The sequence below is a fragment of the Tamandua tetradactyla genome, chromosome 16, assembly GCF_023851605.1.
Source record: "Tamandua tetradactyla isolate mTamTet1 chromosome 16, mTamTet1.pri, whole genome shotgun sequence".
Taxonomy (NCBI): domain Eukaryota; kingdom Metazoa; phylum Chordata; class Mammalia; order Pilosa; family Myrmecophagidae; genus Tamandua; species Tamandua tetradactyla.
Genome location: NC_135342.1, coordinates 4,511,907 through 4,533,577, shown reverse-complemented (window position 1 = coordinate 4,533,577; position 21,671 = coordinate 4,511,907). Strand labels below are relative to the sequence as shown.

At 54.0% G+C, this 21,671-nt stretch overlaps 1 protein-coding gene and 1 pseudogene across 1 annotated transcript; one reads left to right on the top strand and one right to left on the bottom strand.

Moving 5' to 3' along the window:
• Positions 1–302: 302 nt before the first annotated feature.
• On the bottom strand, positions 303–21,327 carry PTPRH (protein tyrosine phosphatase receptor type H). Its single transcript, XM_077130756.1, has 19 exons — positions 20,518–21,327; positions 19,756–19,789; positions 19,291–19,557; positions 16,550–16,816; positions 15,259–15,525; positions 12,222–12,488; positions 10,940–11,206; positions 8,978–9,253; positions 8,394–8,660; positions 6,272–6,350; positions 6,125–6,172; positions 4,357–4,447; positions 3,496–3,586; positions 3,319–3,395; positions 3,066–3,200; positions 2,793–2,915; positions 2,434–2,594; positions 1,165–1,300; positions 303–1,084 (listed from the first exon to the last, which is right to left on the bottom strand). The coding sequence occupies exons 1-19, from the start codon at positions 20,746–20,748 to the stop codon at positions 950–952; spliced, it is 3,219 nt and encodes a 1,072-aa protein (XP_076986871.1). The 5' UTR covers positions 20,749–21,327; the 3' UTR covers positions 303–949.
• Positions 12,650–14,436, top strand: LOC143659943 (NEDD8 ultimate buster 1-like; annotated as a pseudogene).
• Positions 21,328–21,671: the final 344 nt, after the last annotated feature.

Sequence of the window (21,671 nt, the reverse complement as noted above, 5' to 3'; positions counted from 1 at the left end):
GTGTGTGTGTGTGTGTGTGCGTGCGTGTATGTGTGTGTGTGTGTCTGTGCGCGCGTGTGCGTGCGCGCGCGCTTGCGCCTGTGTCTCCGTATTCGGCCTGGGTAGGCGGAAAGCCCCGCCCCTCCTCCCGCCCCCAGCCGGGAACCGCGATGGCGCCACGAATGTTTACCCTGGTCTCCCAGGATTTTCTGCCGTCGGGCATCCACCCAGTCCCCTCCGCCCCCCTACCGCGGAAAAAACCAGGCCCCAGGCTCCCGGAGACCCCTTCTGGAGACCCAAACATGCAGGCCCCAGAGGCGAGCCGCCGCCCCCAGCTCCAGGCCCCGCGGCTGAGCCCTCCTTCTCAGAGACTCAGCCGGTTCAGCTTACAGTTGCAGACGCCAAGTCTTGAGTCCCTGTAGCTTTCTCCTTAGGGCTCAATATAATCTCCACCGCCCCCATCCCCAGCCCAATGTTACTTCCAGACCCAGAAATCCACGGGGGCAACCTGCTCTGGGGAGAGCAATGATTTAATAAATTATGGGATAGAAGGAAAAACAGGTACAGGCAGTGAGGTGCAGGGGGACCTCAGATGGAGGGATTCATTTCAACTCCGGAGCTTACAGGACTGGTTTGGCTTTGGAAGTAAACGCTGGACAGGTTCCTGCCTGCCCTTGCTCCTCAGACAGCTGGAATTCTGGGCCCTAATTCCCTGTTCCCTTGGAATTCCAGCCTACTTCTTTGAGACGCTGAAGCCTGGGATCCCTGTCTCCCCCTTCTTCAAGGAACCACGAATATCAGGGCGCTCCTCTCCCAGGACCTGCCAGTTCAAGCCCTGCAGATCCTTTGCCCTGGGAAACAGGAGATGGGGCTCCGGGCCCTTTCCTCTCCCAGGGGTCCAGGGATCCCGGCTCAAGTGGGCCCCAGAGCTTGAACCTGGCTGGGCTGGGGTCTCAAGCCGTCCCGCAGTTCAGGTCTCCCACTCGTGGGCCTGGATGGCGGCTGTGTTCTCATAGACGAGGTCTGGCGGAGCCTCATACGTGGCATACTTCTCAGCTTGTTGGAGGAACCGCAAGATGCACCGGTGCAGAAACACATACTGCGCCTGGGGAGGGGCCCGGGGCCTCCTGAGTCTCAGCCTGCTTTCACCCGGCCCCACAGCCCCCTCCCCCTGCACCCCCTCACCTCCGTCTGCACCATCAAGGGACGGCTCTCCCTCATCTTCCTCACGAGGTTGAAGGGCCCCAAGAGCCCCTCGGACTGCAGCTGCCGCAGTGAGGTATCCAGGGCAATGAACGTGCCTGTGCGGCCCACGCCAGCGCTGCACAGGGACAAGGAGGACATCAGACCGCCGGAGGGGCGCCCGGGTCTGCTTACCTGGGGAGTCTGATCTGGGCACACCCAGGGACCATGCTATTCGGTGAGATTCCGGGGGGCCCCATTTAAGTGGGGTGTTCCTTAACGCAGTGGAAGATCACGATGGCGCCTGTGTCTCGAGTAGTCCGTGGTAACCGCCAGGCCCTGCGCTGAGAGCTTTGTGTGCCTTAGTCGTTCCCCCCCAGCCCGGAAGTAGGGACTGTCACCCGCCCATTTTACAGATGAGAAAACGGAGGCCGAGGGAGGCCACCCAGCCACCAAGTGGCAGAGCTGGGGTTCACGCACAGGCCAGTAATCCTGACCCTATTTCACACATAGGGGAAGAGATGATGCTTTGGGGGGGCACCTCCAGTGGGGGCTGTCCGGGAATGGGGCGCTCTTGGGGCCGGGTACAACAGAGAAGCTGAGAAGCCAGGGGGCACAGCCAGAAATGACTCCCAGCCCAGCCACAGACCGACGGTGTAGGTGATGACTCTTGATTTCCTTGCAACGAGATGGGGGAATCTCTCTGCTGTGGTGTTGGGGGGTGGGGCTACAATGCTTCCATCATGGAGCTGACATAGCAGAGGCCCCTGTGTGCCTGCTCACAGCAAAACCAGAGCCCCAGCCTCAAAGGACTGTCACCCTGGACGGGAACTTCCCCTCACCCCTCAGAGGTTTATAAATTAGGTGACATCTGAGCCATGGAGGCTTCAGCCTAAACCAGTGGTGGGATCCCATCCGTGAGCCCGAGGAAGGGTTTTAAATGGTTCCAAAATCTTTAGCTGCTTCCTCTTCCTGTCCCTTCCTTCCTGCCTTCTTCGCCCCATTCTCTTCTCCTTCTGTTTCACTTTCTGTCTTTCTTTCTTGAGGACCCACATGACACCATTTTCTGAGCCTAAGGGGAGGCTTGGCCAGAGGGCAGGGCCCAAGCTGGGCCTCACCTGCAGGCACCACAGCGGGCCTCACCTGGGGCATGCCACGGCTGAGTCTCACCTGCAGCGCACCACAGCCGGGCCTCACCTGGGGCATGCCACGGCTGAGTCTCACCTGCAGTGCACATGACTGGGCCTCACTAGGGCCATGGCCGGGCCTCACCTGCAGTGCACGATGGTTGGGCCTCCCCCCGCCACCTGGTCCAGCCACTGCCGTATCATCTTCCAGAAGGCCAGCAGGGGGTCTGGGGAGTGGGGCACACCGTGGTCTGGCCAAGCCGTGTAGTGGAATTGACAGACAGATAGGGTCTTCTGCTCCTCCGTCTAGAAGCGGGGAGGGTCGGGAGAGGGTGCGCTCACAGGCTCAGGGAACCTGGGGAGGGCCCCAGGGGCTGGGTTCTGTGACCAGTGGGGAAGCCCCGGGGCCACTGAGGTCCCTTGAGGGGGCTGTGTAAAGAAGACTAGACCCCATGGCATGTTGGGTGGGGGCTGCATGGAATCCACGGGGTGGGAGGGACTCACATGGAGAAGTTGCAGGTTCCTCACGGTCCAGTACTCCTGCACGTCCTCCCCGACCAGCTCTACCTGCAGGCAGCCATGGGTGCAGGGCTGAGTGTCCAGAGGCCAGTAGAGCTCACACTTCACCTGCGGGATGGCCGTGCGGTCAGAAGGGAGGCCCCAGCTTCCCGGGGCTGCTGGGCTCGCCCAAACCCTGTGTGTGCACAGCGGGTGGTCTGCGGTGGAGGAGGGGCCAGACGTCCTGGACAGGGTCCCGGGCGGAGCTACCCCTCTCACCTGGCTGGACTCCACGCAGTTGGTCAGCATGACCAGGCTGCGGCTCTGCTGCTCCCACACCAGACGCCAGAAGTCGCCCACGGTGTTGGGGAGGGGGCCCTGGGCCGCAATGAACTCCTGGGTGCCGTAGAGGCCCTGGCGGGGGAGAGCGGGCGAGAGCGGGCGAGGCGGGAGGGCATCCGGAGAGTGCCCTCGGCCCCGGTTGCTGTGGGCGGGCTCAGCGGCCCCTGGCCCCGCTCCCCAGCCCCCTCACCTTCAGGAAGCTGGCATTGATGTAGTCAGAGCCCGGCTGGCCACGGAGGGGCTTCAGAGGCACTCGGGAGCCATCATCTGGGGGATGAGGGCAGTGTCAGCGGGGCAGCTGGGCGGGGAGACCCGGAGAGGCAGGGTGCTGGCAGGGCAGGGCACGGGCCAGAGCCCTGAGACTCACAGGGCAGCACGTTTCGGTAGCGGTTCTTGGCGCTGTTCTCGGGGGCGGACGCCACCGCCTGAGTCTCGTTGTGACTCTCCAGGGCAAGTTGCTGGGGTGGGACGTGGGGGGGAGGCAGAGGAGGGGGGTTTGGGGCTGGAGCCCCTCCCCCTCCCCGCAAGGAGATCCCCAAAGCTCCCTGTGTTGGTTTTGATTGCGCCTTCCCCCCACAAAGTCATGCTCAAATCTGGGTCTGGGGTCCTCGCAATTAGTTCTAAAACCCTACTCAGATGCGGCCAGAACGAGTCTGCACAGGGGGCCTCACCAGGCAGAGAAATTTAGACGCAGTCTTAAGAGAAACCAGAGGAGAGAGAGACGGCCGTGCCATGGAGGCACAGCTGCGTCTAAGAGCCCAGGATTGCGTCCACCCATCACCTGCGCCCCACAGGTCTGGAGAGAGGAAGCCCTGCCGAACACCTGATGTCCGACCACTGGTCTCCAAAACCACCAGACCCCAAATTCCTTGTGTGCAAGGCGACCCCCTGCATGGTATTTGTCATAGCCACCCTGGCACACTGAGACTTGCCTGCTTCCTCCCTCTGCTTCCCCATCGCACTCAGGGTCTCTGCAGCACCTCCCCAAATAGAGCTTATGCCCACCACCTAAGCCCTCGTCTTCGCCCACATCCCCCAACCTGGGGGTCTTCTGTTGGGCTGGCTGGAGAACCCATTGCTATCTTAAGAGCTCGGTGACTGAAAAGGATCATCAGGCGTGAGAATTTCTGTATCATCTAACAAGAGGTGTGTTGTTGCTTCTGTTGATTCTCAAAGGGTGTGGAAAGGTCTGGGGTGGCCCAGCCCAGCCCGCTTTTCTCTCACCCACCTGGTACTCCTCCGCAAAGCCATAATTGCTGTCCTTTTCTTTCTCCCTGACCCAGTCAGCAAAGCCTTCAGCAGGGATGTCTTCTGGGAAACTGTGAGGGGAGGGGATGGGAAGGCGACTTCAACGTCTTTTCCTTCCCTCCTTGGGGCTTCCCCCACTTAAGGTGCTCTCTGTCTCCTGGGCTCTGAGTCCAACCCCCTCCCACCTTCTCAGAGGTCTTCGGCCCTCAGGTCAATACAGAGAAATGTGTATTGAGGTTGCTGATCTTAGAGTGCTCAATACGTAGAAGGGGCCAGACTTGGAATGAAACAGGATCGATAATATGTGGCAGGTGCTGAATATGACTCATGGGCACTGGTGAAGATGGAGAGACACTGGCCAACTTTAGTGGGGTAGGAACGGGGACTAAGACAGCTGCTAGGGCAAAGAAGAAATGGAACCTCACCTTCCCCCAGACCTGAACTTATTCTACCTCATGAATCGGTTTCCCATGGCCACTGCCTTAGTTTAGGACTCATCTCTTTGTGCCTGGTCTCCCAGCTTCCCTTTTACCAACCCAGGGTGAGCCTTCTAACATAGAAATTTGATGACTATTGGCCTAATATGAAAGAGGAGGGAGGCAGAGAGAGAGAGACATTTGTGAAAAGTTTCTCCTGAGCCTCAGAACTGTTGACCCAACTGTTCAAGTCTGCATTGGATGTCTACCTAGAATCTCAAATTTAACACGTGCACAACGGAGCTCCTCGTCCTTGCCCGGGAACCTGTCCTCCCATAGGAATTAAGGGTGACTCCAGCCATCCAGTTGCTCAGGCTAAGTTCCTGGAGGCACCCACCCAGGAACCCTCTCTGAACCTCACACCACACAGCCATTCTCCCAGCAAACCCTGTTGTGTCAGCCTTCAACACATACCAAGAATCTCACCACTTCCAACCATCCCCACCTCTGACTATCTGCTCATACAAGACACAGTCATCTCTTGTCTGGACTACTACAGTCTTCTTCCCTAGCCTCCCTCCTACTTCTGCCTTTGTCTTTAAACCTGTTGGATGGTGTCACTGGTCTGTTAAAAATCTCCCACCTCAGATTGACGCCATCGTCCTTAACGTGCACGTACGAGGCCCCGCCTGGTACCTCTCTGACTTCGCTTCCTGCTCCTCGCCTTTCCTTCTCACTGCTCAGTCCCAGTCTTCTCTAAACACAACAACCATGTCCTGATGTAGGTCTCTGCATTTGCAGGTCCTGCTGCCTTTTCCCCAGATGTCCACATGGCTCCTTCCCTTGCTTCCTTCAAATGTCATTTGCTTAGTTAAGTCTTTTCCTGGACACCCTATCTAAAAATTTAATTACCTCATCTTCCCTGCCCCTGAGTCCTGATTCCTGCTTTATTTGTCTCCAAGTATATGTCACGTGCCACATTCTTCATTAGTCAGATTGTTTCTTAACGCCCTTCTGTGCTAGAGTGTATGACCCATGGCAGCAAGAACCTTTAATTTGCCGATGTCTCCTCAGCATCTGGAGCAGTGCCTGATGCATAACTGATGTTCAGTTAATGTTTGTCGAATGAATGAAATTCCCAGAGTTGAGATGGAAGCTGCCTAGGGAGTAGAGGGTGGGGCTGTGGTCCCTGCTGCAGAGGCATTTGTTCTCTCGGAAGCACTTGGGTGCAGGATTCACTGTCCCTGCTCCTGGGACCTATCCAGTAACCAGAACCACCCCCCGTCTTGACCTGACAGTGATTCCCTTGGGGCTCCCCAAAACTCTGCTTACCTGAACACCAGTTCCCTGGCAGGTGCTTTCTCCTGGCTCTTCTTTTTCCTGGGAAGAGGAATGGATGAAAGAGAATGAGGCTGCGTCCAGAGACCCTCAGCTGTCCACCCCCCGCGAACTGGTGGTCAGTCCTTCCTTGAGTTTCACCTTCTCTTCAGGAAGAAAATCAGCAGGCCCACCAGGATGAGAAACAGGAGGACGCCGACAATGGCCCCAGCAATGACCCCTGAGGACAGAAGGCATTGGCTGCTGTCAGAGCCCGAGCTCCTGTCTTCATGCTCAACCAAGACCGAGACCAGGAACTTACAGGGCCACAGCCAGGGCAGGAGGGGGCAGGGAGAGCCTGGAAGATGTCTGGCAGGTCCAACCCACCTGCCTCCCAGCTCAAAGCTCACCTCCCACCCAACCTTTCCTCTTAGTCTCTCCGTCCTCCAGGAGCCTGGTCCAAGGACATCATTGTCCCCGGGCCCTGGTTGCTAAAGAACTGCCCCCTCTTCTCTGATCCAGCATAGTGGTTTCCACCTGGGGTTGAGTCTGCCCCTCTTCCCCAGCAGACTCTGGGGGCTGTCTGGAAACATTTTGGGGGGATCACAACTGGGGGAGGGTGCCTGGAATCCAGTGGGTGGAAAGTCAGGGGTGCTGCTAAACATTCCACAATGCGTAGGATTGTGGCAAAGGCTCATCTGGTCACCAGAAGCCCACAGGGTCACAGACACTATTGACCAAGGCTGAGACACCCTGACCTCGCATGGGTGCAGATCTAGCATTGCTGCTACTCCAGCACCTGGGACAGCGCACGGAACGCGTCCTTATGGGCTATTTACTCAGTCACCATCTAGGAAGAACGGAAGCCCCCAATGCCAGGAACTGGCTCCTACCCTAGAGAAGTGTTCTCGTCCTCAGCACCCCTAACATTCTGGGTTGGACCATTTCCCGGGGTGGGGGTGGGGGGCTGTCCTGTGTGTTGCAGGATATGGAGCAGCTTCTCAGCCTCCACCCAGAGAGCCAAGAGCACCCCCTGGATCCGAGACCTCATCTTCTCAGGGATCTTCCCTGCCCGTGCGAGGGCTCCCCAGGAACAGGACCCAGGGAGGCCCAGTGGAGCCTCTGCTCTCATGGGCACAGCTCTCCCAGGATCTATCCCCAGATGCCTGGTTGTGGGTAGACTCAAGCCAGTGCCTCGTCTCCATCAGCCATGCAGCCTGGGCTGCCCCTCAGCACCCCTGGTTCTGAGGGTGAGGCTGCTTGTCCAGGGAGCTGGGCGGGGAGGCTGGGTGCCCTCCCAAGCCCACTCCTGCAGAATCAGACCAGAGGCTCTGCCCAGACTTCCCTTGTGGTAGGGGACAGACACCGCCCGAATGGGGTCCAGTGCAGCCTGATCTGGAAACATGCCCATTTATCATTGCTTCGACCTACAGTCTCTAGCCATATTGGAGACCTGACTTTATAAGGGGCCCTCATGCCTAGGAATTGACGGTCCCAAGGACTGGGACCCAGTGAGGTCTGTGGCCACAGTAACGGGGCATGGTTGGGGCCTTCCTGAGTGTGATGCAATACAGTGCAGCCACTTTGGAAAACAGCCTGGCAATTCCTCAAAGGGTTAAACACAGAGTCACCATATAATCCAACAATTCTCCTGAGTATATACCCAGGAGAAATGAAAACATAGGTTCCCACAAAAACTTGTACAGGAATGTTCATGGAAGCACTATTCACAATAACCAAAAGGCAGAAATAAATGTACATCAACTGGCGGATGGGTACACAAGATGGGATCTATCCGTGCAGTGGAATTTCATTCCGCCATGAAAAGGAGTGACATGCTGATGCGTGCTACAGCTTGGGTGAACCTGGAGACATCGTGCCAAGTGACCAAGGACAGTCACGGGACCACGTGTAAGAGTCCCTTTTTATGAAACATCTAGAATAGGAAAATCTATAGAGACAGAAAGTGAGTGATTGCCCAGGGCTTTGGGGAATGGGATGATTAGCGGGTGATGCTAAGGAAAATGCAGGGTTTTTTTGGAGTAATGGACGTGTTCTAAAGTTGCTTGTGCTGCTGGATGCACAGCACTGTGACACTAAAAAACAGCGTATTTTTCACTTTAAGTGGGTGAATAGTATGTCATGTGAATTATATCTCAATAGAATGGTTTGTAAAACCGAGAAAAAGATAAACACACAAAGAACTCCACTGGTGGGGTGAGACGCTCTCATGACGAGCGTGATGGGACCCAGCGGCAGTTCCATCCTGTGGGATTGGACTCGCCTGCACTCTCGGTGTGGCAGGTCCCAGAGGCAGAGGGGCCCCTCAGGCCAGCCCAGGTGGCACTGATGGTGGCTGGGTAGGACCGAGCCGGCTGGAGGCCCCACACGGACGCGCCGCTCTCGCATGATGACCTGACCTGGATCTCCTGCTGGCCGCCCACCTCCAAGGTGAAGGCCTCAAAACCTCCCTCGGGGCAGGACCAGGTCAGGGTGACACCATAGCCCCCCGAGGTGCTGACGCAGGAGGTGATGGTGACGGGACCTGGGGCTGGGCAGAAGGAACGAGAGGAGTTGGTGAGAGGCTTTCTGCCCTCAGCCCACCCATCGTGCCAATTCTCTGAGAACTAGCCCATCCCTTCCGCCCCCAAATCAAAATAGCTCATCTTCGCCCATCTGTTATTCTCTCCAAATGGGTCACACATAGCTTCCCTCAAACTACAACTCCCATGAACCCCCGGGCTCTGTGTAGGCAAGGCGCACATGGCAACTGCCTCATGGCCTGATGGGGTTTGTAGTCCACTGGCCACCTGGCGCTGCAGATCTGACCTGAGCCAAGTCACCTGGGCAAAGGAAGACCCATCTCACCTGTGGACGCCCGGAGGCTCTGTGCGGAGCTGGCTACGCTGTTCCTCTCCGCCCGCACGCTGAAGGTGTACAGGGTCCCGGGCTCCAGGGCCGTTACCACATACCAGGTGGCATTGGTCTCACCTGTCCAGTTGACCTGCTCTCTGTGGGGATGTGGCACCCACTGGACCCGGTATAGGTAGGGCTGAGAGTCAGGACCTGCAGGGGGCTTCCAACTCAGGGAGACCGAGTCGTTGGTCTGAGTTTCGTTCTTCAAATCTGTGACTTCATTGGGAGCTGAGAAGGGCGGATTAGGGCTTTAAGGGGGACAAGTCCTCAAGGACCCTTGTACCCATGCCCGCCCATGCCACCCTCGAAGCAAAGCTGCGATGCCCCAGCCACCGAAGGCTCGAGGTGCTAAGGAGGGCAGAACACAGAAACAGAAGCCCAGGCCCTGGTGGGGCCTGGAAACCCTCGGCTCTCCCTGTCCTGGAGGCAGCCCTGCACCCCTTCTCCCACAGCCAGCCCAGGACACGGCCCTTTCCCACTTTGGGACACAGCAGGTTTCCACACAGAGCTGCCCACACTATTCCTCGTGGTCCAAACGGCAAAGGCCTAGACTCCCAGCCCCTGGGGGTGGGACCTGGGTAGCTCCTCCAGGCACGGGCACCACCTCCCCACTCATCTAATTCACGGGACAAGCCCTGTGTTAGCGTCCAGCTAATGTGTGCTGGTTTGAAAGGACGTATGGACCCTAGAAAAGCCATGTTTTAATCAAAATCCCATTTCGCAAAGGCAGAATAATCCCTATTCAGTACTGTATGTTTGAAACTAATCAGATCGCCTCCCTGGAGATGTGATTTAATCAAGAGTGGTTGTTAAACTGGATTAGGTGACAACATGTCTCCACCCATTTGGGTGGGCCTTGATAAGTTTCTGGAGTCCTATAAAAGAGGAAATATTTTGGAGAATGAAAGAGATTTGGAGAGAGCAGAGAATGCTGCAGCACCATGAAGCAGAGTCCACAAGCCAGCGACCTTTGGGGATGAAGAAGGAAAACACCTCCCGGGGTGCTTCATGAAACCGGAAGCCAGGAGAGGAAGCTAGCAGATGACGCCGCGTTCACCATGTGCCCTTCCAGCTGAGAGAGAAACCCTGAACTTCATCAGCCTTCTGGAACCAAGGTATCTTTCCCTGGATGCCTTTGATTGGACATTTCTATAGACTTGTTTTAATTGGGACATTTTCTCGACCTTAGAACTGTAAACTAGCAACTTATTAAATTCCCCTTTTTAAAAGCCGTTCTGTATCTGGTAATATTGTGTTCTGGCAGCTAGCAAACTAGAACAAGCTTTGACTTTACTGGGTCCTGAGAGCAGTGCTGAGTGGTCAGGGACCCTCTTACTCACCAACGATGCCATCTCCCAAGGGTCAGTGAGATGGTCCCCTCTGTGGAGAGCCCTGGCCCATGAGGAATGACACCCCTGGTCATTCCTCCGAGCCTGATGCCCCGTGGGACCAGGTAGGGTCACCTGAGCACCGTGCATGTCACAGGAGTCCGCAACACTCCCCACCCTGCTCCCTCCCAGGGGTGACGGGAAGGCTGGCCCAGGAGGGCTGTCCACTTCAAGGTGAAAGAGTGGAGACTGACACTTGGCTAGGCAGTGGCAGAGGCGACAGAGTCAGGGACCCCACGTGTCTGCATTCCCACGCACCCCAGGACGTGCTCTGACCTTGTGCAGCCCTGCCTGGAAGACACACTCCTAATGACGGGGGCTGCAGCCCCACACTCAGTGGCAGGGGCCCCTAGTTGCACTCTGCTTTCCGTGGGCAAAGCCAGCCCCCAGCGGTGCCACATCCCACCTGTGGACTCAGGTCTCCTTCACTGGCTTAAAGACTCAGAGGCCCGGGTTCGGGGAGGGTCTGTCCAGGCCAGGTCTTAAGCTTTCACGCAAACAGCCCAAGCACGGTGCTGCCTCTCACCTGTGGAGTGGCTGAAGGTCTGCTTGGAGCTCTGCACCCCATCCTTCTCTGCCCACACGGAGAAGTGATACAGGGACCCGGGCTCAAGCCCGTCCGCTGTGAAGCTGGTGGCAGTTGTGTTCCGGGTCTCATTTTTGCCCCCCTCTCCAGTGCACTGGACCCAGTAGGTGTAGTTCCCAAGGCCTGAGCCCTCGGGGGTCTCCCAGCGCAGGGTGACGGAGCTGGGGGTCTGAGCCTCCACGGTCAGCCTTCTCACTGCATTGGGGGCTGAAGAGTGGGGCAAGAGAGGAATCAGTTTTGGTTTCTGGTTCTCAAATTTTCCATCCCTTTCTTAAGCTCTGGACCCGGTAGGTGTTGACTGGTGGTCTACACGTGCCCCATCGCATGTGACAGCCACGAACTACCACAAGTGAACACTGAGCTTTCAAAATGGGCTTGTCTAAGGTGAGATGTGTCCGAGTGTAGACACCAAATTGTGAAGATTGATAAGAAACAAAGAATATAGAATATCTCTTTAATAGTGTAAAAAATTTGATTATTGACTTGAAAATACTTTTCATATATTAGTTTAAACAAAATATATGAAAGTTAATCATACCTGTTTCTTTTTCCTTTTTTTAATGCAGCTGTCAGAATACCTACTCTTACCTATGTGGCTTACGTTGTGTTTCTATTGGGCCTCTCTGATCCAGCCCCGTGCCCTTGAACTCTACATGCTACAAACCACTGGGGCCTCGTGAATGGTAGAGAATGACTCGGTTAGTCTAGAGGCCCTGAGTCTCCGCATCTCTCACAGGCTTCCAGGTGAGGCGATGCTGCTGGTCCGTGGACCACACTTTGAGAAGTGGGGATGGTCCAAGCCTCACCCTCAAGACCGTGACCCACTTGGAAAGTGGGAGGAGGGACGGAGAGTCAGCTTCACTTCCCCCAGTGCCCACCACCCCACCTGCCCCAGAGCTCAGGGACCGTGCCCTGCCCCAGTAGCTCTGGATGCTAAGGAGAGATATTCCCTAGTATTTTGGTCTAGTTTCTAGGGAGCCCTAGAACTGACTGATCTAATGTCAGAAGCTGGAGTTTCTATATACTTTTTCCTCCAGTTCCTGAGCCAATGACCCCAGGAGCGGCCAGTCTTCTCCTGTGAGATCCGTAAGTGTCTGGCTCAATGAACCCCAAGAAGACTGTGGGCTGCAGAACCTGCCATGTTCTCCTGTTGGTTCTCAACCACAGCTTACCATGTCCCTTAAATGAGGAAGGAAGGAAGGACACAGTGGTTGTCTCCTACCTGTAGAGGCACTGAGAGTTTTCGGGGAGCTGCTTACTCCATCCTTCTCTGCCCACACGGAGAAGTGATACAGGGACCCGGGCTCAAGCCCGTCCGCTGTGAAGCTGGTGGCAGTTGTGTTCCGGGTCTCATTTTTGCCCCCCTCTCCAGTGCACTGGACCCAGTAGGTGTAGTTCCCAAGGCCTGAGCCCTCGGGGGTCTCCCAGCGCAGGGTGACGGAGCTGGGGGTCTGAGCCTCCACGGTCAGCCTTCTCACTGCATTGGGGGCTGAAGAGTGGGGCAAGAGAGGAATCAGTTTTGGTTTCTGGTTCTCAAATTTTCCATCCCTTTCTTAAGCTCTGGACCCGGTAGGTGTTGGCTGGTGGTCTACACGTGCCCCATCGCATGTGACAGCCTCGAGCTACCACAAGTGGACACTGAGCTCTCAAATGAGCTTGTCCAAGGTAAGATGTGTCCAAGTGTAAAGCAGACACCAAGTCGTGAAGAATTGATGAAATAAAGATTGTAGTTTATCTCACTGATACTTAAAAACATTGAATATTAAATAAAAAATATTTTGGAATAGTGGTTTAACTAAAATATATCAAAATTAATCCTACCCGCTGCCCTGCCCCCCCCCACCCTTTCTCCTGGGTGCAGGGGGCTGTGCAACAGCAGAGGGGGGGCCAGATTCACTGGAAGCAAAAGTAAAGGGTAGGGCACGCAGGGCGGCACAAAGGAAATATCTTCAAGCAAAATGCACCTAGGTTTGAGGGAAGTTGGAATTCAACTTCGGAAACCTCCGTATAAAGGTGAAAATAAAGAAGGTCATTCAGCACTGAAGGACCCTGCTAAGAAATACTCTGGCAAGCTAGAATGCTGTGAAAACGAGATTGAAAAAATAACAGAGGAAATGCTTTGCAAAGCAATTGAACGTGGAACAGGAAATGAAAATTACAAAGAAACAAGAATTGCCACAATTGAGGTATTTTTACCTCCAAGACTAAGAAATGATAGGAAAAACCTGTTGGAGACTCTACTGCACGTCACTGCCAGGGAACTGAGGTCTACAAGAATTGATACCTTGGATTACCTACAAGAAAATTATATGAAAATGGTTATAAGAAAGATACCCCATAAGAAAGAAAAGCCCTTATGTTAGCTTTGGGGTATTATAATAAGGGCAGAGCTGTTCTGGAAAGAAAAGAATATGGGATAACATTGCCATGTCTATTGGATGCTGAAAAAGTTTCTGTGAGTGTTGCAGAGAACTAGTAAATTCATTCAGTAGATGACTATGCAGTGCCCCAGCTGGATATAGTATGGTGTTACATCTGCTTGGATAAACTGGAATGCCTTGATGATGCAGGAAAAAAAAAAAACTTGGTCCAAAGAATGCTTAAAAAATTGTTATGGAGAAAATCATCAGAGAGGAGTCTCCATAAAAGGAAATTATGGGGAAAAGGAGTGGTTCTTAAGATTTTACATGCTTTGAGATATTCGAAACTGTCCCAGTAGAAATGGTGAAGAGGCTTGTGCGTATCTCAACAAGGCAGGTCAACTCTTTAAGGTACTGAATGTCGGCCCATCGTAAGTTCACAATTTGTTGCCGCTGGGCTTTCAGCCTATGAGAATGTGATAGAAACCTGGATCACTCGGCCATGCTTATTAGTGCCCACAGAGAGGAACTGGCTGAAATAAGGTAAGAGGTAAAAAAGAAGAAAAGATGCCACCTGGAGAACATCAACTCTTTGAAAGGAATGGGCTACTCCACTCAGGCAGCCAAAAGAGCCTTCCATCGGGCAAGCCGAAATCTGGATGAAGTCCTGAAGACTCCTCCAGCAATCCTCAGATGGGGGGGTGGGGTTGCCAAATGACCCCGATCCTGACACCAGCAGCCATCAAGAAAGGAAAACACTGACCAACTGGTCCACATGGGTTTTGAGGTTGCAGCTTCTGAAGTGGTACCGAAACTGTTCAGGGGGAAAGTCCAGCTGGTAGGCAGACCCTGGGGCACTGTGGAGGAAGCCTTCCTCCTGGTCTACAGCTCTCAGGGGAAGGTTTTCCATCAACACCATCCAACTCCCCTTCAGGTCCTCCAGGTACTTCTAGTGCCTCAACAGATGAAGGTACAGAAGTAGTCAATGAAACACTAGAAGATATTCCACTAGAAGATGATGAAGATTGTCTTGACTCAACTCTTGAAGTTGAAGTTATTACAGAGGACTTATACTAGGCAGAACATACAAAATCAGCTCAAAGGAAAACTAAATAATGAAGAGAAATAAGTACTAAGTTTCTGCATATAAATTCTGTCAATATGAAAAAAATTAATCTCACCTGCTTATTTCCTTTTTTTTAACACAGCTGCCAGAATTTCAAAAATTACATGTGTGGCTAACATCATGTCTCTGTTGGACAATGTTGGACATGCTTGAACTCTAATGTGCATACAAATGAGGGGGCTTGTGCGATGGGAGAGAAAGACTCAGTCTACAGAGGGCCCTGAGTTTTCGCATCTCTAACAGGCTGCCAGGTGAGGCTACTCCTGCTGGCCCAGGGACCACACTTTAAGAAGTGTGGATAGGCCAATCCTCCCTTCTCAAGACCATGACCCATTCAGAAAGTGGTAGGAGGAACAGAGAGGCAGTTTCCACTTTCCCTAGTGACGACCACCCCACCTCACCCCAGAGCTCAGGGACTATGCCCTGGCCCCAGTGCAGCTCTGGTTCCTAAGGAGAGATATTCCCTAGTATTATGGTCTGGATTCTAGGGAACCCTAGACCCTGCCTGCCCTCATTTCAGAAGTTGGATGCCCTACAGACAGCTCGTTCTCCATCTCCTGAATCAATAGTCCCAGGAGGTGGCTGGTCTTCTCCAGTGAGCTCTGTGAGCATCATGTTCAATGTCCCCCAAGCAGGCATGGGGCTAAGAGCATGCTGGTTCTCTGTTCTCCTGTTGGTTCTCAATCACAGCCTACCACGACGCTGGAAGGAAGGAAGGAAGGAAGAAGGGAGGGAGGGAGGAGGGAAGGAAGGACTCAGTGGTTGTCTCCTACCTGTAGAGGCACTGAGAGTCTCCGGGGAGCTGTTCACTCCATCCTTCTCTGCCCACACGGAGAAGTGATACAGGGACCCGGGCTCAAGCCCGTCCGCTGTGAAGCTGGTGGCAGTTGTGTTCCGGGTCTCATTTTTGCCCCCCTCTCCAGCACACTGGACCCAGTAGGTGTAGTTCCCAAGGCCTGAGCCCTCGGGGGTCTCCCAGCGCAGGGTGACGGAGCTGGGGGTCTGAGCCTCCACGGTCAGACTTCTCACTGCATTGGGGGCTGAAGAGTGGGGCAAGAGAGGAATCAGTTTTGGTTTCTGGTTCTCAAATTTTCCATCCCTTTCTTAAGCTCTGGACCCGGTAGGTGTTGGCTGGTGGTCTACATGTGCCCCATCGCATGTGACAGCCACGAACTACCACAAGTGAACACTGAGCTTTCAAAATGGGCTTGTCTAAGGTGAGATGTGTCCGAGTGTAGACACCAAATTGTGAAGGTTGATAAGAAATAAAGAATATAGAATATCTCTTTAATAGTGTAAAAAATTTGATTATTGACTTGAAAATACTTTTCATATATTAGTTTAAACAAAATATATGAAAGTTAATCATACCTGTTTCTTTTTCCTTTTTTTAATGCAGCTGTCAGAATACCTACTCTTACCTATGTGGCTTACGTTGTATTTCTATTGGGCCTCTCTGATCCAGCCCCGTGCCCTTGAACTCTACATGCTACAAACCACTGGGGCCTCGTGAATGGTAGAGAATGACTCGGTGAGTCTAGAGGCCCTGAGTCTCCGCATCTCTCACAGGCTTCCAGGTGAGGCGATGCTGCTGGTCCGTGGACCACACTTTGAGAAGTGGGGATGGTCCGAGCCTCACCCTCAAGACCGTGACCCACTTGGAAAGTGGGAGGAGGGATGGAGAGTCAGCTTCACTTCCCCCAGTGCCCACCACCCCACCTGCCCCAGAGCTCAGGGACCGTGCCCTGCCCCAGTAGCTCTGGATGCTAAGGAGAGATATTCCCTAGTATTATGGTCTAGATTCTAGGGAACCCTAGACCCTGCCTGCCCCACTTCAGAAGCTGATACTCTACAGACATTTTTTCCTCCATCTCCTGAACCAATAGTGCCACAGGTGGCTGGTTTTCTCCAGCGAGCTCTATGGGTGTCAGGTTCATTGTACCCCAAGAAGGGGCTGGGCTGGAGAGCCTGCCATGTTCTCCTGTTGGTTCTCAACCACCACCTGCCTTGACCCTTGAAGGAAGGAAGGAGGGAGGGAGGGAGGACACAGTGGTTGTCTCCTACCTGTAGAGGCACTGAGAGTCTCCGGGGAGCTGCTTACTCCATCCTTCTCTGCCCACACGGAGAAGTGATACCGGGACCCGGGCTCAAGCCCGTCCGCTGTGAAGCTGGTGGCAGTTGTGTTCCGGGTCTCATTTTTGCCCCCCTCTCCAGCGCACTGGACCCAGTAGGTGTAGTTCCCAAGGCCTGAGCCCTCGGGGGTCTCCCAGCGCAGGGTGATGGAGCTGGGGGTCTGAGCCTCCACGGTCAGACTTCTCACTGCATTGGGGGCTGAAGAGTGGGGCAAGAGAGAAATCAGTTTTGGTTTCTGGTTCTCAAATTTTCCATCCCTTTCTTAAGCTCTGGACCCGGTAGGTGTTGGCTGGTGGTCTACATGTGCCCCATCAAATATCACATCCACAAGCTACCACAAGTGGACACTGAGCTCTTGAAATGGGACTTGTCCAAAGGGAGATGTGTCCAAGTGTAAAGCAGACACCACATTGTGAAGACTGATATGAAATAAAGTATGTAGAATATCTCTTTAATATACTCTAAAAAATTTGTGTATTGACTCGAAAATACTTTTGATATATTGGTTTAAGTAAAATAAATGAAAATTAATCTCACCTGTTTCTTTTACCTTTTAATGCAGTTGCCAGAACATCTAGACTTACCTATATGGCTCATGTTAAGTTTCTATTGGACCACGTTGAACCAGCCCTGTGTTCTTGAACTCTACGTGCTACAAACCACTGTGGCCTCGTGAATGGCAGAGAATGACTCAGTTAGTCTAGAGGGCCCTGAGTCTCCGCATCTCTCACAGACTCCCCGCATCTCTCACAGACTCCCAGGTGAGGCCGATGCTGCTGGTCCATGAACCACACTTTGAGATGTGGGGATGTCTGAGCCTCACCCTCAAGACCATGACCCACTTGGAAAGTGGGAGGAAGGACTGAGAGTCAGCTTCACTTTCCCCAGTGCCCACCACCCCACCTGACCCCAGAGCTCAGGGACCGTGCCCTGCCCCAGTACAGCTCTGGATGCTAAGGAGAGATATTCCCTAGTATTTTGCTCTAGATTCTAGAGAGCTTTAGAACTGGTTGATCTCATTTCAGAAGTTGGAGGCCCTATAGACACTTTTTTCTCCAGTTCCTGAGCCAGTGGTCCCAAGAGTGACCAGGCTTCTCCTGTGGGCTCCATGAACGTCTGGCCAATGAACCCCAAGAAGGCTTTTAGCTGGAGAACCTGCCATGTTCTGCTGTTGGTTCTACCACGTCTCTTAGAGGAGGGAGGAAGGAAGGGAGGGAGGGAGGGAGGGAAGGGAAGGAAAAAAGGAGGAAGAAAGGAAAGAAAAAAGAAATGAAGAAAGGAAGGAACAGAGGGAGGTAAGGGAGGTGTGCCAGTTTGAATCTGTAGTGTACCCCAGAAAAGCCATGTCCTTCAATCCTCATTCAATATTGCTGGGTGGAATCTTTCTTTTTTTTTTTTAAATATTTTTATTGACAGATCTTCACATGCATACACGCCGTGCATACAGGCCATACATGGTGTATAATCAATGGCTCACAGTATCATCACATAGTGTGTCTTCATCACCACGCTCATTTTTAGAACATTTATATCACTCCAGAAAAAGAAATAAAACAAAAAAAGAAAAACCTCATTCATCCCATACCTATACCCCTTCCTCTCATTGACCATTGGTATTTAAATCTACCCAATTAATTTTACACCTTATCCTCCTGTGTTAGTTTACAAGCTGCCGAAGTGCAATATACCAGAACTGGAACGGCTTTTTAAAAAAGAATTTATGTAAGCTACAAGTTTACAGTTCTAAGCCTATTAAAATGTCCAAACTAAGGCATCCAGGTAAAGATATCTTAACTCAAGGAAGGTTGAGGGGTCAGGAACAACCCTGCTCGCTGGGAAGGCACGTGACTGGCATCTGCTGACCCCTTGCTCCTGGGCTCCATTGCTTTCAGCCTCTGTTCCTGTGGGGGCTCCTCACTTTGCTTCTCTGGGGCTGGCCTTCATCTCTGGGCTTCCCCTGGCTGTCTCCAGGTTCTGGCTTGCTTAATATCTCATGACAATGTCTACTGGGCTCCAAACATCTCTAAACATCCATGTGTCTCTTTTCTAAGTATTGTCATCTGTCAGCTCTGCTCTGAAGTTTCTGTTGGCTCTGTCATTTCTGTAGGTTCTCTCTCTATTGGCTCTGAGCTCTCTGGGTGGAATCTTTTTTATTGTTCCTGTGGAGATATGACCCACCCAATGTGGGTGGTAACTTTTGATTAGATGGTTTCCAAGGAGATATATCTCCACCCATTCAAGGTTGGGTTGCTTACTGGAGCCCTTTAAAAGGGAACCATTTTGGAAAAAGCTTTAGAGCCACTAGAACCAACAGAGCCAAGAGAACAGACATAGCCCTGGGGAAGCTGTTAGAGAAGAAGACGTTACCATGCACCTTTTCACTTGAGAGAGAAATCCTGAACATCATCGGCCTTCTTGAACCAAGGTATCTTTCTCTGGATGCCTTACTTTGAACGTTAGCACAGCCTTACAACTGTAAGCTTGCAACTTAATAAATTTCCCTTTTTAAAAGCTACACCATTTCTGGTATATTGTATTCTGGCAGCTTACAAACTAAAACAGGAAGGGATGGGAGGGGAGGGGAGGGAATGAAGAATGGGATTGAAGGAAGTACTGGAAAGAAGTAAGGAAGGCAGGGAAATGGGAGGGAGGACACAGTGGTTGTCTCCTACCTGTAGAGGCACTGAGAGTCTCCGGGGAGCTGCTTACTCCATCCTTCTCTGCCCACACGGAGAAGTGATACAGGGACCCGGGCTCAAGCCCGTCCGCTGTGAAGCTGGTGGCAGTTGTGTTCCGGGTCTCATTTTTGCCCCCCTCTCCAGCGCACTGGACCCAGTAGGTGTAGTTCCCAAGGCCTGAGCCCTCGGGGGTCTCCCAGCGCAGGGTGACGGAGCTGGGGGTCTGAGCCTCCACGGTCAGACTTCTCACTGGGCTGGGGTCTGAGAAATTTGGAACAGACAGAGGATCAGGTCGGTCCTCGCCCATCAGCGCTGCCTGCTCTGGTGGCGAGTGCAGATGGGACAGTTCCTGTGGGTCCCTGCAATGGCCCACCACGACCACACAGGGGGCCCCTCCCTAAGAGGCTGCTGGCCTGAAGTTCGACCTCTTTGAGGTGAATGCAGGCAGGGGTCACTTACCAGCCGCCCTGCTCCCGGTCCAGCTGCACAGGCCCTGGGGAGGGGCCAAAGGAGCCCATCAGGCCCTGAGACTCACCTCTTGCCCCAGGGCAGGTCATCGGCGCAGGTGTGGCCTCCGGGCAACTCTCCCAGGCCTATAACCCCAGCCCCTGATTCTCCCCTGCTTGCGGGAGAGGAGGGACCCAGGGGTCACCTCTCCTCCTGTGGGGCTGGGCTGGGACAAAGATCACTACTCCTGAGGCTGGATGCTTGGCAGGGGTGGAGGCCTTGGGACCCAGGAGCTTGGGCTCCCTTGAGCGATAAGGCCCAGATATAAACATATGGGTTCCACTTCCTGAAACCTACAACCTTGGAAGCCTGGGGGCAGGAAAGCAATCAACAACTGGGAAGGGAGGGAGAAACTGAGGTTCGGGGCCGGGGTCCTGGGCTCCTGGTCTGAGGGGGGGAGGGTCTGGGGGCCTGGACCCCCGGGGCTGGGGGAGAAGGGGCTGGGGTCCCAGACCTTGTCTGTGTATGAGCATACCTTGTTTTGGTGGACACCTGGTGTTTCCTTCACCAGCCTGTGCGCTATCTAAGAGCTCAGGTGAAGGCATCTCCACCATCTCTCCTTCTCCTTCTCCCCCGAGGAACCATCAGCCCCTCCAGCCTCAGCAACCAGGAGGGGGGACCCCAGCTCACTCGTTTCCCAGAGAAAGGAGTCCAGCCCCCAGACCGCCCCTCCCCTGGGTGCTAGGGGCCCGCCCCCTTTAGGGGAGCACTCACCAGAAGCAGCAGCCACCCCCAGGCCCCGAGGCCCCCAGAAGCCCCGGGCATGTCTTGCAGGCACTGCTGAGGGACCCAGGAGCCCAGCTCAGGACCTGCCACCTGTTGGACTTTAACCTCAAGAATTTCCCGTTTCCCAGCCCAGTGATGAGGCTGGAGTCCAGGCAGGAAGGGGAGGAGGAGGAAGTGGAGGTTTCCGGGCAGAGGGCGAGGGCCCGCCCTGCCCCTCATCCTCCCTTCCTGAGGCTGGAGACTCACCTGCTCCACCTGGCCAGGCGGCCTCTGGGACAGTCCTCCAAGCAGCCTCAGCCCCAGCAACCCTCACGCCATCCCGAAGGCCCCTCCCGCGATGGCAGTAACTCCACCAGACAGCAGCCCCTGCCCAAACCCCCAGCGCGGTGGGTGCCCACTGACCACAGGCGGGCAGGGGGTCCTGGGAAGATGGTCCTTTGGCCCCTCGTCTCACAGATGGACAATTGTACATCGAGACCAGGCTGGGGCTAGATCCCCCCATCCTGCAGCCCTTCGGCCTTGCCGTGCCTCTCTCCAGGCCTCCCCACCACCCCTGGCCGCCCGCAAAATGGGTCAGGTGTTTCCCACTTCCCTGCACTGGCCTGTGCTGTCTCCTCCACCAGGTGAGGCTGCTCCCATTTCTCCATCAGTTCTCAGCTCGGAGCCCCCACCCTGACCCGGGCCAGCCCCTTCATCGCCCTTCCAGGGCCCTGTAGAATCTGCTCGGTAGTACGTCATCTGGACGATTATCGTTTGTAAGTGCCTCTTCCACCAAGGACTTCCTGAGAGAACAGGCAAGCTGCACAGCCAGGCTGCATTTGCATATCCACTTGGCCTTCAGCAAGTTTACCCAAATGCCCGATGACTCAGACTCCTCAGGTATGAAACGTGGGCATAACCCATTATAAATGTTTGTGAGGAAAAAATGTCAGTACATAGAAAATCTTGGAACAATGCCCACCACAACTGAATCACCCTGTACTTATTTTTGGCTCACCTCTAGACCTCCAGTGTTTAGAGGGACCTGGCACCAGGGCTTCTCAGCACTTTTTTTTTTACTTACTTGTTACATGTGCACACAGGCTGCTTTAATTGCACCCATCGCGTGGTGGCTGAGAATGTGGGTGGGGGAGTTGTAAGCC